Source organism: Rattus norvegicus, chromosome 4 (genome assembly GCF_021556685.1).
Source record: "Rattus norvegicus strain SHRSP/BbbUtx chromosome 4, alternate assembly SHRSP_T2T, whole genome shotgun sequence".
NCBI classification, from domain to species: domain Eukaryota; kingdom Metazoa; phylum Chordata; class Mammalia; order Rodentia; family Muridae; genus Rattus; species Rattus norvegicus.
In genome coordinates, this window is record NC_141537.1 from 121,917,548 (window position 1) to 121,934,666 (window position 17,119).

Here is a 17,119-nt window from a genome sequence, read left to right on the forward strand (position 1 = left end):
TGGCCACTAGTGGTGCCATTGGTGTGTGTGCATGTGTGAGTGTGTGTGCATATGTGTGTGTGTGTGTGTGTTAATTTGAATTGTGGGGTCTTTATATTGCTCAGGCTGGCTTCAAACATGTGAGCACTGTGGATCTTCCTACCTTTCCTCCTGAGAAGTTGACATGTGGCCATTATGGCTGGTCACTCATTGTCTCTTTAACAATGACCCTTGGTCACTTGTCTCTGGTCACCTAACTATCCATGTGCCTACTAACCACACCCTCTCACAGCCACATTTTCTCTGGCACTCTGGTACCAATGCCCCTGAGGGCTCACCTCCAGTCACCATGATCCTGTTATTAGTATCAAAGTCCGATCCTAGCACCCCCATTCTCCCAAGTCTCTGAAACCCCACACTCCTGACCACTAGCTTCCCTAACTAATCCCTGGTTAATAGTAATTGGTGTATCTGGTTACTGCATTTTAGGGTCAGTAGTGCTGTTGATCCCAACATATTCCATAAGTTTCTGATCACCAGTCTCTCTTCTACCTGCAGCCCTATAGCACCAAAGACCTCATGATCCTAGTAACCCCCATCCTGAGTCACCCATGTCCCTGACCAGTGGCTCATAATATGTCCAGTCAACCATAGTCTTGCCTGAGACCTTTGAGCTGACTCCTAGTCATCGTGTGTCCACACCATCTTGCATAAAGCCCTCTCTCTTTGATTCGAGTCACTAAGCATGTGTCCCTGGTCAGTGACTTCTCTCTTCTTGTCATCTCTAGCCACTTGGGTCTCTTGACTGGGGTCACCATTGACTACTACTGCTGTCAACATTCTTGCTCCTCAAACAGTACAAACATCTACCCACACTTGGGGGTTTTCTCCTGAGTCAGACTGCTGGGCTGTCTCATATAGTGAAAGCAAGTATCCTGGCAAGGGCCAGCTCCTTGTTTAAAGTGTTCCAGTCCATCAGGGTGTAGTGAGGTAGCATCTCCAGGGCTTTGGCCTCAGGACAGTGCCTTGGCATACTCCCATTACCCTGTCCTCATCTTTCCCTGCACAATGGGCACCTGAACCCAACAGGAGTCAAGCTGAAGCTTAGCTGGGTTGCAGTGTCTCCCCCACAGGACCACCATGCTGACCTTCTGGCCTCCTGCTAGCCACAGCCACAGGGAAGCTCAGGAGAAGCTTCCTGTCTGGTCCCTAGGCTTCTGCCACGGGGTTGTGTGCTTGACAGCAGATGGATTCAGGAATGGGTTATGCATGTATGTGTGTGTGTGTGTGTGTGTGTGTGTGTGTGTGTGTGTGTGTGTGTACTGTTAACAACCCCCTTTTGCCACATACAATTATAGCCGCTGGGAGCCTCATCTGTGAGAACACCCCTACACCCTTCAGAGGAGGTAATTCTTGGCTTGGATCAAATGTGTCAGGCCAGGCCCAAGTTCTGAACGGACCACAGCTGTTCTCAACCTGTGGGTTACAACCTCTTTTGGAGTTGAGCAAAGGAGTTGACCCCTTTCATAGGGGTCACATATCAGATATCTTACATATCAGATATTTACATTACGTCTTATAATAGTAGCAAAATTACCCTTATAAAGTAGCAACAAAATAATTTCATGGTTTGTGGTCACCATAGCATGAGCAACTGTACTAAAGGGTCATAGCATTAAGAAGGTAGAGAACCACTGCTCTAGAACCCGTAGTTTAAACCCAAGAACAAAGAATCACAGCTCTGGACTCAAAAAGTTAGAGATCTATAGCTCAAAGACAGTGTCCAGAGACTGGACACTCACATCCAAAACACGAAGCTCAGAGCATGGGAGCCTCACATCCAGAACCACAGAGCCCAGAGCTGGGTTCCATCTAGAGTGTTCATGGAGCTCAGAACCTAGAATTTAGCAAGAACCCCGAAGTAAGGCCTGTAGCCCAGTGTCAGACTTGAGATCCCAACCTGTGAAGCCTAGACCCTGAAATCTGGAATGCGGAGCTCCCACATCCAAGTCCTGGAACTTTCCAGAGGACTCAAAGGTCAGGACCCAAGTCCAGAACTCAGAGTGAGCTTACAAGAGGCCATGATGACCCGGCTTGTTTCCTTTCTCCTATTAGCCCAAAAGTTTGAGGCATTCATTCCAGGTGCAGTCTTTGGTGCTGGGAGGCAGACCAGGAGGAAGCCAGCAGGTAAGTGGCTTCCCTTTGTGTACACTCAAGAACACCAAAGCATTCTTGAGAGAGGTGTTCCCCTCTCTGTTGAATAGGTTCATTCTTCATGCATCCTGGCCTGTTGAGCTTAGGGACTACCTGGGAGGAGGAGGAGCCAATGTGAGAGGCTGGTGGTTTGAGAGCTAAGGACCACAGGCTCACGCTCAAGCAACATACTTAGAAGTCTAGGCCGTGCGGGGTTTGGGGGCTCCTGGTCTCGGTATGTATTTCCTCCTCCTACAATGATTAGCCTATTACCCTCCCACGACTCCCATAGTCATTACCCAGTAAAAAGTTAGGATTTTGTGGACAAAGCACCCAGGCAGACCACGAGCCACAAGTGGCTGCCTTAAGCAGGGTGACCACTGTCTTTATGATCCCACAGGATCTGCACCAGAGCAACCAGGGTGGGGCGAGTCTTAGTTCCACCAGTTTGCACCCAGGTGGGGCTGGCCAGCTCAGGCCCCCTCCCTTCCTCTTCTGGGACACTTCCAAGTCTGCCTTCTTACTCCCATTTTCCACAGCAGGAACCAAACCTCTTGTGTGACCTTTAGGGACCAGCTCTGTCCTTCTCAGCCAGCGCCTGCCTCCTGGTGAACTGTCGCTGGAGGAGGAGAGGGATCTCACTGATCCACCCTGAGGCCTCAGCAGGCAACACAGCCCAGGGGAGAATTTGGGAAGAATGCTTGCCATCCACCACAGGATAGGACCAGCTCACCTGAGGCAGGGATGGAGACGGTCAGTATGGAGCCATTCCCAAGGTGGGTGGATCCTCAGCGAGTTTTATGAGGCAAAACAATTTGATTTTTAAAAAAGACGACGACAACAACAACAACAACAACAACAACAACAACAACATCCCCAAACAATCCCAAACTCCATCTGGAAAAACAGGCATCAGAATCAGTCTGAAGTTTAGGGGAAAATGGAATGCATAGCTTGTGTACTACATGTGAGTGTATGGGGAGGGGCTTATCTATGTACATGTGAGTGCCTGGGGAACATGTTATGTTTTACATGTGACTGAAACGTTGTTCTAGACTCCACTGCCATGGCCGCTGAAACCTCTGCTTTTGCTGTGAGGACAGGCAGCTCTGCAGGGACCCTAAACATACACTGTAATTTACAAGGTAGCAGGTGGTGCCAGTGGCACCCCAGATCTGTGCAAACGAGCTTTGGGATGAGGAGATTCACAGAAGGATACCCAGCGTCTGGCCCACTTCCTCCCTGTCCCTCTTAACAAAGGACGGCCACACTCAGAACACCCAGACCCCATCTCTAGGAGGTTCCTAGGTTCTGTGCCTACCTGGATCTTGGGGACACTGAGTCTTGACAATACCATACATATCATATACTTCAGTTTTGTTGTTGTTTATGATTGGATCTTTTTCTTACGTTCTGCAGTGCTGGAGATGGAACTCAAGACCTCCTGTGTGCCAGGCAAGCCACACCCTAACCCTAAAGATAGAGTCTTGAGACCAACTATTACGACCCATCCTGCTGGATCGCCCAGTTTGGTCATCCCCCAACCCTGATAAACTGTCATCAGGACACTGGAAACAAACAAAGGTTTTCTTCTACACCAGACAGGGGAAGCAGGATAATAAAAAATGGGATGGGACAATCAAAAGCAGTGTGTAGATAGTCACAGGACACAAGTACTCCACGGCTGTCTAAATACCTCTCACTCTGGGTCCAGAGACTTTCAGGGCAGTCTTGATAAACCCAAGAACATGCACACTCAAAAGAAAAAAGGAAGGGGTTGGGGATTTAGCTCAGTGGTAGAGTGCTTGCCTAGCAAGCACAAGGCCCTGGGTTTGGTCCCCAGCTCTGAAAAAAAAAAAAAAAAAGAAAAAAGAAAGAAAGAAAGAAGGAAAAAAAAAACCAAAAGAATACTGACTACAACAGGAATAAAAATAGTAGTAATAATAGCAGTAACAACAACAGTAATAATAATAACTATTACTACTACTACTACTACTACTACTACTACTACTACTACTACTACTACTACTACCACCACCATCATTACTACTACTATATTTAAGAAAACAGTTGGGGGTGCTGGAGCCATGATGACTCAGAAGTTAAGAGCAGTTGTTACTCTTGTAGAGGCCTGAGGTGAGTCACAACATGGCGGCCCACAGCTGTCTATAGTTGTAGTTGTAGGTGGTCATCTGATGCTTTTAAAAGTAGGGGTCAGCAAGAGTAGACACCCCAAAGGGAAGGAAGCAGGGACTTAGGCAGGTGTCCCCATACCACATGCACAGAAGCACTTCATTGTAGCTAAAAGGTGGCAGCTACCCAGGGGTCCACTGTAAGGGGGGACAATGAGCTGAGGGTATCCAAAGAAGGTGGCCACTCAACTTTCAGAAAGAAGGCACTGATAATACACGCTACTGAAAAGGCACTATGCCAGGGAAAGCCAGTCAGCCACAGTACGGTGTGGTGACCCCTCAGGCCTGAGGCTCTCCCGAGCCAAGGATTCACAGAGACAGAACAACATGGTGGGCACCAGCATCTTGGGAGAGGGTAGTGCTGGATGGGGGGCTAGCTTTGGTGGGGAAGATGGGGATGTTCTGACGATTTATATATATTTTAAATGCGGTCTCATGCAGCTCAGGATGGCCTTGAAATTTCTGATCCTCCTGTCTCTACCTTCCGGTAACTGGGCGTGCACACCATACTGGTCTGGGGAGTTCTGGACCTGACTGGTAGGACAGTTTTGAGGCATTGTAAATGAAAATCAACACCGAGCTGCAGTCACTGTGACACCCATGGGAAGAGTCTTTCCTGGATGTTAGTCAACGAAAGGTAACTTCCACGGCATGGGAATTTTCCTTCTATCTTCCAAATGGTCCATGATGTAGCTAAATAACTTTAACGATAGAAAGATTAATGTTCAAAATTCATTATTAACATTTAAAATCGCGTTTGCACAATAAGAGACAAGTTTGCAAAGTATGTAAAGACCCAGAATACAAAATATAGAATGATTAGGACCATTTAATCCCAACACTCAGGAGGCAGAGGCAGGCAGATCTCCGTGAGTTCGAGGCCAGCATGGTCTACATAGTGAGTTCCAGACCAGCCAGGACTACACAGTGAGATTGGTACGAGAAATATCAACAATGACTAGAATGAAGAATGAAACTCACCCACCTTCCAAAGGAGAGCATGAAGACGGTCACACATAAGTCACCACACAGGCAGGCAAGTGTGGCCAGAAAGTAGTGGAAGCTCAGTGAGGTGTCTGTGAGCCACTCCCCACCCCGGACCTTAGCACTGGCTCCTGAGGGGTCAGTACAATGAGCCATGTAGGAACAACACCCCTGCTTGACTGTGCATCCATGGAAGTGACCAGGACCCAAATGGCCCCTGGTCCTGCCTTCATATGTCAAAGTGCTAGAAAGCATGAAACAGGGCCCAATGTTGTGTACACAGCAGGCTGTGACGACTGTCTGCTTCAGCTCTGGAGTTTAAGCCCAAACCCTAGGGACAATGCTCTACTCTTTATCCCAGTCATTCCTTTTTTTCTTTTCTTTTTCTTCCTTCCTTCCTTTCTTTCTTTTCTTTTTCTTTTCTTTTCTTTTATTTTTGGAGACAGAATTGTTCAGGCTGTCCTCGAACTTTCAAATCCCCTGCCTCAGCCTGAGTGGCTGGGATCACAGGTATGTACCAGTAGGTCTAATTATGATTTTTTTTTTTATTTCAATAAACCTATTGTGGTGACACAATCCCAGCCTGGAAGGACAGAGGCAGAATGGTCAGAAGTTCCAGGCCAACTGCCACAAACTGCTACAAAGCCAAGTTTGAAGCCAGCCTGAGACTTTGATAACCTGTCTCAAAGAAGCCAACAAGCCACCAGTGCATACACTATATGTTCAATTTCTATGTCTTTAGGTATGAGTCAAAATGTTATTTAAATTAAAAAGTAAAAACTATTTGTGTTGGACTAGGGGTATAGCGCTAAAGTGGAGTGCTTATCTATCATGTGGGAAGTCCAGAGTCCAACCCTCTCTTGTACAACAGTTTCCGCCAACATTGAAATAGTCTGTCCTGTAGGAAGCTCCTTAAGCAGAAAGGTAAACACAACTCAAAATCTATTCAGGAAGTCCCTGAAACTGAATGGATTCACTAGGCCCCTCTCTGCCAGAGCAAGCAATAAAAGCTGAGAATCCCTCTCAGAGGAGCAACACCAAGCTACAAGGAAAATTAGGAGACCAGAACAGCTGCCAGAAAGAAGCAGAACCCTGCTGAGTTGCCTGGAAAAGGTTTACACCTCTTCCTGGAAAGGACACCCTCCACCCTGTCCAGTACCTGCAGGCTGTGCAGTGTGCTACTGGCTCAGAGCTTTGTGAGCTGTCACCCATGCTGGGGTGGGCTTTGGTGATTCAGCTGTCTCTGAGTCATTTCTACCCCTGTTAAGTCACCCCTCACCATCCTGTAAGTAACCCTGATATAACTCTTTGGCTCACCAAGTTGGACTTCGGTGGTATCCTTACTTTGGTCCATCATGGGCTCCCTCTCTGGAGTCCATGTGTGTTGAGTCTCCCCAGGAAAAGTTTCGTCACACAACACCCTCGGTATCATATACACGTAATAAAAATAGAAAAATGTCCAGGAAGATACCTAGCTAAACAGAACAGTGATTCACTGAGAAGTGGCTAGTCTGGAAGGGCATTTTACAGATGTGCTAATACTTTGATGCGTTCCTAGTACTTAACCATTCTCTCATTTAAATAACAGAATTGCTGTGCTGGTCTTAGCCCTTGGCTGTCCTTTCCTTCGGTGCTTCCAGAAGAACCTCTCTATAACCCTTGAATCACTCCCATATGGAGGCAACTTTTCAGACTTCTTCCTTAAAGGCTCTGAGGGCCTCTTTAGCATCCTACAATGTCACTCAGGGGTTGCACAAGTCTGGGGGAGTCGGGGTGTACCCTTGAACAAATGGCTTAGCCTTCCGGAGTGCAAATCAGTAAAACAACACAGAACCTTCCAGACCTGCGTAAGGGCAGCACATGGCAGGTACCACTGGGTCCTCAGAGAGGACCATCCAGCAAGGAGACTGACGGGTGGGTAGCACACACACTGCGGACACATCCTTCTGATGGCTCTGGACAGACACTTCCTTCCAGGTCCTGTCCCTGTGGGATACAGTAGGATGGGCCTGTGCATTCAGTTAGTATGTCTGCATCTTCCCATTCCTGCCCCCAGTCCCCCATACACACTCCAGCTTAGATTGGGTTTCACAAAGCTGGGGAAACTGAGGCCAATGGGAAAATTGGGTAGCTCAGTTCTTGGACAGAACAGGATAGCTGGGGTAGGATTGTTCCCCTGGAGAGGGTGGAGGCCCCTGCCAGCTGCTGACCTAGCCCATCTGTCCTTCCAGGCCCACGCCCAGCGCACACTGGGACTCCCCAGGGGACCCTGGGAAAAATGCTGCTTTTCTCTCTCCCTATGCCCCCCTCCCCAGTGTGGGTGGGCGGTGCTACTCTGGGCTAAGCAGCAGCTACAGGCTGTGAAACAGGTTCTAACTCTGAAAGGATGATGGTACAGCCCCCTGTCCCCCAACTCTGTGCTCAGAAGACCTTATGCTCGAACCCCTAACTCCTATCCCATCCCATTTACCTCCCCGGTTTTCACCTTCTAGGCCTCTTCCGGTCTACTGTCATAGGTTAGATCACCATGGGATCTTTCTTAGCCCTTTAATCCAGGAAATATTCCAGACATCCTACAACATAGTAGGTGATGTAACCATTGTGGTCCTTGGTATGTTTCATGGCACACGTCCAAACTTGAAACTGCACATTTGTACCTCATGGTTTCTGTTGCCAGCAACCTGTGTTGTCTCCAGTCGGGCTCCCTGCTGTCCTTACCAGGCTAGACCTGAAGGCAGTCGCTGCCTGGCACTCACTGGAAACCAGGGCTCTGCTGGGGAGGAATTGTGAAATCCTCTTCAAGTCCCTTAAGCTCAGCCCCGCTCACCCTCTACAGCTGTGGAGATTCTGTAGTTTCTTTCAGAGAGACACCTGTGTCACCACCACAGTGGAGTCTTACGTAACCAGCAGTGACACCAGCAAGGACATCTACCCTCTTGGCACGGTTCCCACCCACCCTCTGGCACATGGCAGTGGGAGCTGGGAGAGTGCAGGCTGCATAGAGCGCCTGCCCCCACCTTAGCTACAGGGGTTCTCTTCCCCTTACACCCTCTGCATGGGAGATGGGGGGGGGTGCAGACAGGGCTTCCTCATTCCTGTGTCAGGCTTTCTCAGTAAAATGGACTTGCATTTCTTGCTGGTTTTCAGGTTTGATGAATGTGGTAGATCCCTGCTCACCTACAGCACCCTTGCACCAAGACTCTGATAGGTCCCGGAAACTGAATGGTATCCAGTCCTGCAGGTGATGGGCTTTTCCTATTATAAAGTTCAGTTTACAGGTGAGGCTCAGTAAAAGACTAACAACAGTAATAACAAAACAGAACAATCCCACAACAAAATTATCACCACCCTCTCTCCAGCCATTAATTAAACGGGATGTGTATGTTATATCTGAATACAATCAAGGCCCTGATTTGTAAGTGACTGCTAGTACTAACTTGGTGGTGGGCAACACGCACACTGGGTCACTGGGTGAAGGGTGTGAGTGACTGACAGGTGGGCAGCACACACTGGGTACTGGATGAAGGCAGAATGGGAGTAGGGATGATGATATCAAGCAAGTCAGAACGGTCCACAGTTTAAAGTCTATGATTTGTTTCTTTTTGGAATTTTCCAACAGAACATTGGGTAAGTGGAGTGTGTGACTGCAGCATCCGATGCTAAGAAACCCCTTTCTTTCTTACCATCACATTTGAGGAATTTATTCACATCAACATATGGATTTCTGGTTCATTCATTTTTGCTGCGATATAATAGTTCATAGCATAAAGTTAATGTGGTATAGTTGCTCATATTCTTTAAGCTGCTTAAGTGAGCGAGTGGGAGAGATACTACAGCGGTGAAGAGGACCCAGGTTTGATTCCTAGCACCCACATGGTGGCTCACAACCATCTCTAATTCCAGTTCTAGGGAATCTGATGCCCTCTTCTGGCATCTTTAGGCATTACACATACATGTGGTGCACAGATACACATGCAGGCAAAACTCCCATAAGCATAAATAAAACAAATTAATCCGTTTTTGAAAAGGGCTTAAGCAGTCTGTCCTGTTTGCTGCTATACACAGGGCAGCAAGAAGTGTTGGTGTCCCTACACTCTGTGGGGTAAGAGCCTAGAGGTTTACCGGGACAAGGGTTTTCATACACTTGAATCTGCAATTCAAAATTTTCCCACCTAATGGATTTGTTTCCTATTAACCACCAGAGAACGGGAACACCCGGTGCCTAATTCCATCCCTACTTGGTCATGTCCAGCCTTCACATCTCTGCTACCTGGGCCTCACACTCAGCATGATCGCTGCAGAGAGAATCTCCTAGATCCTACAACTGACTGACCCTCCTGCTCCCAGTCTTTCGAAAGGCCTCTCAGCTCAGAATGCTCTCCAAGCTGAGACCTGGCCCTGCCCCCTACTCTCAGCCTCCGTGCCCCATGGTCTCCTCAGGCACCTGTCCTTGTCCCTCTGCTGGGAATACTTCCAGTCTTCCCTTCAGTTGAGAAATGAGCTGTCCCCAGGTCCTGTGTGTAGTCAGACTGCCCACAGTGAAGACAGCATTGCCTCTGGTACAGAACAGTGCAGAACTATGTTTAATGGCTGATCAGTCTAGGGCTTGGAACAAGTTCTCAGCCTTGGCACTTCTGAACACTGGGGCTGAGTCACTGTTCAGGGTGATATGGCTACCTGGAACCAGCAGAAGCCCTCCTCAGGCACTGCCAAACACACCTGGGAGAGGCGACATTTCCCTCATTTTACAGGTGAAATGAGGAAACTGAGTCACAGCGAAGTTGGACAACTTCCCCAAGAACATACAGCTGTGAATGGCAGACCTGGGACTCGAACTAAGGCCATCTGACTTGGCAGTCTGCACCCTTAATCACCGAATAACCTTATCTCTCAGTCTATCGGCTCACTCTTTCCTCTGTCCATTCTCATAGCCTCAATCCAGGCCCATCACTCACCTGTCACTGCCAACCCAGAAGCCATCCATCCATCCCTGTCACCCATCCATCCTGAAGGAAATGCAGTTGGCCACCCCAGGCCCTGAGAGGAGAGGGGGCCCCTCAGCTGCCCATCTGGTGGGGTGGACGGGTGGGTGGGCTGCCCCCCTGGGCAGGACTACAGAGGCTGGAGGGAATTAGGCAAGTTCCTGCCAGGGCCATCTAATTAGGAATTCTGGTGATAAGCAGATAGCATCGGGGTGATTAGAATCCTTTTAAAAAGCCACTCCATTAATTAGAGAGACAGAGGGACCTCTGGCTGCCTAATCAGCCTCCATCAGCTTGCCCGGGGAGGGTTTTCTGGGGCTGCTGTGTGACCTTGGGTGTGCCCTGCCCTCTCTGGGCCTGCTTCTGTACTGAGCTGGGCTTCGCTGACATCACCTAGTTATCTGAGGTCCTTTCTCTTCCCAGAGTCCGTTCTGGGACGATGGAGTTAAGACATCAGATGTTGAATCCCCAGAGAGGAGGAAGAAGGGCTCTCACCATGCCATGAGTGAATGAGATTAAAGATTTACAGAATGGAAGTGACCTCAGGAGCACAGGGCCTGGCTGTTCACCATGCTCTGCCCCTCAGACGCTACGCTTCTCCCTCTTGGACCCTAAACACTCTTCAGGTTTTGGGATCCCAGGACTAACATTGGGACCTTTTTGTAGAAGGGGATGTCACCTCGGCATGCTGCCACCAAGTGGTTGTCCAGTTCTAAGTTCTGTATCTTCCTTTATGGCTCACTGAGGAGGCCTCCACAATCAAGGCTCCTTCGGCCCCATGAGGCTTGGATCTGCCCTGCATGTGCTGAGGTCCCAGACCATTGGGTGTTCTCTGTGCTGGGCAGGTGCTGAGCCTGGGCAGTGATGGGGTCTCCACGTTGTCCCTCTTGGGCAGACAGACACCATCTAGATGAGGAGGGCAAGGAAACTCACCAAGATAGCAGGGGCTGGAAGGCCTCTCAGGGGAGATGAACAGGATAGCTCCAGAGATGCCAGCAAGATAGGAGAGGAGCCTGGTTGAGGCTGGAGAGTGAGAGGATTTCAGGGCACATCATCAGCCCGAATCCTTGGACTCAACACTGTAAGCACACCACTGTCCTGATGACATTGGTAGGGGGACCTCAGACTTCAACACCTTTCTGCATTATCCGCATCACTGCAAACACCTCTGTGCGGTCTGTCTCCTCAGTTCCACTTAGCATCAGAGAAACTCTGACACTGCCTCTCTACTACTGCCACGGCCTCTACCTCCTCAGTCACTGTTGCCATGACCACCATCTTTACATCATCACCGTCTCCTGCATCATCGTCTCTGATGGTGTGCCACCGGCACTGACTTCCCCACGATTACTACTTCACTGTCACCACCACCTCGACTGACTATCCAGACTGAGATTCACCACCACCATGTTGCCTAGCATCATCGTCTCCATGGTTACCATAGTCAGCACCATCACTGCTACCACCTTCACCCTCACCTCTGTCACCACCATCATCTCCAACCCCACCTCCTCCTCTTCCTCTATCGTGTCACCTCCAACATTACTTCCTCATTACTCACGTCCATCACCGTGCACTGTGACCACTTAAAGCTACTCTGGAGTGGCTCCCTCCTTCCCTCCATCCAGCAGTCTCACATCTGTCTCTCTAGCAGTTGCCTTGAGACTTGCAGAATTGCATAAGGGAGAGTCGTTCCCACCCAGCAGACACCAACTTTCACAGAGAGCTAGGAAAGGGCTGTCCATGGCACAAGACCAACAGCAGCCTGCAGTGACTCTGGAGCCTGGTGTCTCTGGCCCCTCCCTTCAGGGGCCCCACAAATGAGGCCTGGGAGGCTGTGAGCTCCAGCAGCCCCTGCAGGGTGGACAGATGAGGAGGGCACATGTTGAGTGTGTGTCACCACCTTAGCAAGCTGAGCTACACACGGCTTCCGCCCCTGCCCACCCTCACAGGAGCACCTCGCTGATCACCACCCTCTGTGGCCTCTGTTTCCCCTAGTAGGACCACTGATCATTACCTCCTGCCCCTCCCACCATCTCCATCCCTAACCTCAATGGAGCTGGTGCAGCCTTCACCTGAAGCCAGCAGTAGCAGCCTGGGTTAGCGAGCGAGCGAGCGAGCCCTGGCGTGGAGCATGGAGCCTGTCCTGCCCTTGCTGAGATGAATGTGGGTGCTGACGACTGTTACCTGAAGAATCCCCAGATTCTGTCATCCTTCTTGGCCTATGGGACCCAAGAGAACTACCGTGGCCCCTGCAAGCAGTCTGCAACTGAGAGCCCAGGAGCACTGGGAGATGGGACAGGGAGGATACTGGGACAGGGAGAGGTCAGAGCTGGTCCAAACAGGACCCCACAGCACAGCACCAGCTGAGGACCACAAACCTGCAGCACCCGGAGACCGTTCAGGGTTGCTGTGACCGCCAGGCCAGTGACAACACAGAACCTCTTGTCCGTTAGCATCCCACCGAGCTGTGCTCCCACCTACCACACAGGCTTTCATTGGACCTGTGTCCCTCAGGGTCTGTCCCCTCCTTCATCTGCCTACTCAAGAGGACCAGAGTCCTCCGGGCCAAGGATGAGCTTGATCTACGTTTTTCCTCCCGTGGATGAGACCACATTTGGTCTCCGGGGATTAAAAGGAGGCATGTCTTTATGACTCTGTCCTTGTCAAACATACTTTGTATTAGTTGTTTATATCTGAGTCAAGAAGAACGTGTCTTCTCCTTGCTGGCCACCACCATTCAGACGGCCCCAGGTTCTAGTTTTCTTTCTCCCTCACTGATTTGCTGCATGACCCTGAGCTGCGGTTGTATGTCTCCAAATCTTTACTGATCATGTACTGTGGGCTGGCTGTGTCCCAGCTGCTGACAAACATGCCTACTTTCCTGATGCCTCTGAGAATCTAGAGATAACACTGCACAAATATAAAAGACCTCTGTCCCCATGTACCCCAAGTTACTTGGGGCCTCCTCACTCCATCACAGCAACCCAGACTTAACTCAGGAGATGAATCCCAGGAAGCCCTTGCCCCTCTTGTTGAACGCTGCCCCCTAACTTTGCTGTCACTGATCCAACCCCGTCGCTGACCCTGCCTCTTCTCTTTGGCTCCCGGGGAGCTGAGCTTTCATGCAGTCAAACTCACAGGCCTGCCACAGTGATCGCACAGCACAGCACAGTGCTCGGCCTCACCCACAGCTCTGTGATGTGCAGCGCTTGGTTGAGGGGGTGGGGGTGATACTCAGTGCTTATGTCACAAAGGGCCCTGGCTCCAGCTTGGAAGGGGCCACCTCGGCCTAGCCCAGAGCGGCGCTGTCCCTACCCCCAAGTCCCTCTCAGTGGAGGCCCCACCTGTCCCTGAGATTGGGAGGATGGAAAGCTAAACTTTTACCATCCAGAGCCAGCAGATTCCAGCAAGTCCCCCACCCAAGGGAGGAACCCCAGCCACTTGTCTCAGCCCTCCTCAGTCCTCAATCCCGTTCGGTCCCCCTCTACCCTTACCATGGCCAATTATTATGAAGTGCTGGGTGTACAATCAAGTGCCTCCCCTGAGGACATCAAGAAGGCCTATCGAAAGCTGGCTTTGCGTTGGCACCCCGACAAGAACCCTGACAACAAAGAAGAGGCCGAAAAAAAGTTTAAGCAAGTGTCTGAGGCCTATGAAGTTTTGTCAGACTCTAAGAAGCGTTCTGTGTACGACCGGGCAGGTTGTGATGGCTGGAGAGCTGGTGGCGGTGCCAGTGTCCCCCATGCCGGTCCCTTTGGTGCTGGCTATCCCTTTCGAAATCCCGAGGATATCTTCCGTGAGTTCTTTGGGGGACTGGACCCTTTTTCCTTCGAGTTCTGGGACACTCCGTTCAGCGACCGAGGTCGACCCCATGGTTTACGTGGAGCCTTCTCTTCGGGCTTCGGTGAATTCCCAGCGTTCATGGAAGCCTTTTCATCTTTTGACACTCTGGGCCATGGTGGGGGCAGCCACTCCACCTTTTCATCTACTTCCTTTGGTGGCTCCGGTTCTGGCAGCTCAGGGTTCAAGTCAGTGATGTCATCTACCGAGATGGTGAACGGCCGTAAGGTAACCACCAAGCGCATCGTTGAGAACGGACATGAACGTGTGGAGGTGGAAGAAGATGGAAAGCTCCGGTCAGTAACTGTCAACGGCAAGGAGAAGCTCATGCGGGTGGACAGCAAGTGACAGCCACCTAACCCATCCCTGGGCCAGCCTAGGGGGCCACAGGGGCCACAGTAGTCGCGACCTAGTGGTTAATAAATGTGCCAAGTGAGTTTGTGTAGAGTCCTCTCCCATCCTTAGGGGTGGGGTGGGGCGTGCCACTGCAGGCCCACTGTGTGGCTATCACAGCTCTGCAGACACACTCAGAAACTTGTGGCCTTGATGCCCAGTGCTAGCTATTTCCCACAGGAAGCCCAGGGCCAGGTCTTTGGGGGTGGCTATTAATTCTGGTCACCTGCACCTGTTACCTTACCTGCTCTTCCCATGTCCCTTCTCCGGGATGACCACTGTCCTCACGGGTTCACCTGCTCAATTCCCACTTCTCCTTACTCATAACCAAGTAGCAGCCATGTCAGACCCAGGCTCTCTTGTCTGTCTTTCCTGCCCTGCTTTAACCTCCTGCTCCGATCATGAAGTCCTCTGGCCTCATCCCCACTGTGAAGCTATGTAGCCTAACAGCATCTACATCCCAAGCCTCAGCATCCCCATCTTGCCCCCTGTGGCTCTCCCATCATGCTTTTCTCTGCAGATACTTCAGGTCCCTTGCATGGGTAGCAGGTGCAGTCCCTGTCCACACCATGATTATGCTCATGTTTGGTCGGGGAGAACCACTGGATGGGGTGGAGACAGTAGTGTCACAACTGGGAGATGGGTATGGGGGTCCTGGGCTAAGTTGCCTGGAAAGATCTTAGGAGGGGCTGATAGCTCTGGGCGATGGGAACAGCTTGTGAAAATGGCCTGGGGCAGGAGCAGGCTGCCCTGCTGGAAGGACGGGAAGAGACAAGTGAAATGAATAAGGAACTTTGTGGAATGCCCCCAGTTTTTCTCTACCGAGGTCCTTGACTCCACATTATGCAAGAGAAACTGAGGCAAAGGGAAGGGTTCCACAAGTGACAGACAACCGAGTTAGCATTCCATCCCGGGTGTTAGCGTGGAGGGACTTGCCTTTGAACAGTGCCCGTGGAGACCATTGCTGCACTGTGGGAGGGCAGGTATGCTTGGACAGTGCTTGCTTCCCGGGTATTGCAACAATCTCTCAGGACCCCAGGCTTCAGGCTTCACACTGGCTAGTGACCAAGTGTGGCTCCCAGGTAGGGGGCAGGTCCTACGGGCCAAGCAGATGGTGATCTGAGTAGAGAGTGCTTGTATGTAAAGTCAGCCCATGGTATGGAGGGAAAGGAAGTAAAATCCAGAGTCCCCGGGGAAAGCAGGCCCAAGGTTTGTTCTGGCACTCATGGTGGAGAAACAAAAGGTCAGGAGGCCTTAAGGGAGCCTGGTTAACTGAGAGACCCAGGGAGGAACCCCCTATTCCTCCACACAGTACTAGGAAGAGGATCATTTGGGTAGGGGTGCAGGCCACTGAGAGAACCTTCTTCTATCTCTAGGAAGCCAGGTATCCCAAGATCGTCAGGGCCAGCCAAGTGCCGCAAGTGTGATCGCAGAAGCTGTTGACCCTGAGCTCCTGGCTACAGCTCCCTGGAATACGCCTCAGAGGTTCTCAGCCAGCCGGCAGCTGGAGGCAGATAACCACGTTACTGGTTAGGGCAAGGGAGCTGGAAGACACAGAAGGCAGAACCCAAGCTTCCAACCCTGCTTGGGGACTAACTTTATCAACGTCCCCAGGCACTAACCACCTGACCTCTGCCCCCGTTGACCTGCTAATGTCACCGATCACTGGCCAGCTACAGCAGCCTCGAGTGGATCTGCTTAGGCCAGCCAGCTGCTGGGCAAATCCAATTATAGCCTACCAGCCTCCAACTGCCACACACTCCGGTTGGGTGCCCAAAGGAAATCTGGGTGCTCACCAGACTCAGGGATCCTGGTATCCCAAGAATCCTGGTGTCAGGGATCAACAGGCTCTCCCCTTCCCTAGTCTCAGGCTGTGTCCTGTGTCCTGTGTCTCCAGCACAGACAAGACATGGCATTCCCAACCCTCCCTCAGGGCTGCCTCAGGTTTTGACCTTGGGTTCCAACATCAACATCTTTGCCCATTTTGCAGAAGGAAGATCTGAGGCCCCAAGGCTGGGGCACCTGCTGCGACACCACAGGCTAAACGGATCCTCCAGAGAATAAAGCCAGAGTCTTAGACTGGTTCTCTCTCCCCACAGTATTGCTTGGTATCACACTGTCCTCTCTGCTGGACCACACTTCCCAGGAGCCATGGGCAGCATCTGGTTTCTCTGTGGGAATCCCATCTCAAGGTGCTCCTGTGTGGGAAGCAAGACCTGCTAGTCTCTTCCTAGCTCGCTAATTCCCCCTGAAAAGTTCACTGTCTGTCATCTCCTGGGTGCTTTCAACAAGCCTCTGTATAGGGCACTCTGCCCAGGACAAATGTTTCCTAGACCTGGGACTGGTGGCCCGTGCCCCTGTCTTACCTCTCTGAAAGGGCCTCACGTGGAGACTAGCTAACCACAGGCCACGCCCACCCTGCCCTCTGGTACATGAGGGTCCGGCCACAATGTACACCTTTACCCCGCTGCTTGTACTGCTCCCGTTGTCTCTACCTGGACGCCCCACCCTTTCCTCTGACCCTGTTTGTTTAACCTGGCCTCATAGCCAGAT

The 17,119-nt window shown here is 50.9% G+C and overlaps 1 protein-coding gene and 1 long non-coding RNA gene across 8 annotated transcripts; one reads left to right on the plus strand and one right to left on the minus strand.

The window, feature by feature from the left end:
• Positions 1–5,167: 5,167 nt before the first annotated feature.
• LOC147994956 (uncharacterized) lies at positions 5,168–13,518 on the minus strand. Of its 5 annotated transcripts, none has more exons than XR_015686807.1 (7): positions 13,472–13,518; positions 12,380–12,552; positions 11,264–11,353; positions 9,032–9,090; positions 8,526–8,603; positions 8,006–8,121; positions 5,168–7,334 (listed from the first exon to the last, which is right to left on the minus strand). It is a non-coding gene; the product is annotated as an uncharacterized LOC147994956 (long non-coding RNA). The 5 variants fall into 5 exon arrangements; XR_015686808.1 differs by having other exon boundaries at positions 5,183–7,334; positions 12,380–12,517; positions 13,472–13,516; XR_015686810.1 differs by lacking the exon at positions 9,032–9,090 and adding an exon at positions 7,834–7,921 and having other exon boundaries at positions 5,787–7,334; positions 8,006–8,118; positions 12,380–12,517; positions 13,472–13,510.
• A 60-nt stretch (positions 13,519–13,578) lies between these two features.
• Dnajb8 (DnaJ heat shock protein family (Hsp40) member B8) lies at positions 13,579–16,650 on the plus strand. 3 transcript variants are annotated; one of them, XM_087658809.1, is made up of 3 exons: positions 13,579–14,605; positions 15,943–16,095; positions 16,557–16,650. In XM_087658809.1, the coding sequence occupies exon 1, from the start codon at positions 13,829–13,831 to the stop codon at positions 14,519–14,521; it is 693 nt and encodes a 230-aa protein (XP_087514935.1). In that variant the 5' UTR covers positions 13,579–13,828; the 3' UTR covers positions 14,522–14,605; positions 15,943–16,095; positions 16,557–16,650. The 3 variants fall into 3 exon arrangements, with proteins under 3 accessions (XP_087514935.1, XP_087514934.1, NP_001102718.1); XM_087658808.1 differs by having other exon boundaries at positions 13,582–14,469; NM_001109248.1 differs by lacking the exons at positions 15,943–16,095; positions 16,557–16,650 and having other exon boundaries at positions 13,613–14,608.
• The last annotated feature ends 469 nt before the right edge of the window (positions 16,651–17,119 follow it).

What these genes read in the sequence shown, in the direction of transcription:
- Dnajb8 (XM_087658808.1), top strand. Translation starts at nt 13,829, where the DNA reads ATGGCCAATTATTATGAAGTGCTGGGTGTACAATCAAGTGCCTCCCCT. An exon ending in GAAGAAGATGGAAAGCTCCG is followed by an intron (nt 14,470 to 15,942) that starts GTCAGTAACTGT and finishes TTCTATCTCTAG; the next exon opens with GAAGCCAGGTATCCCAAGAT.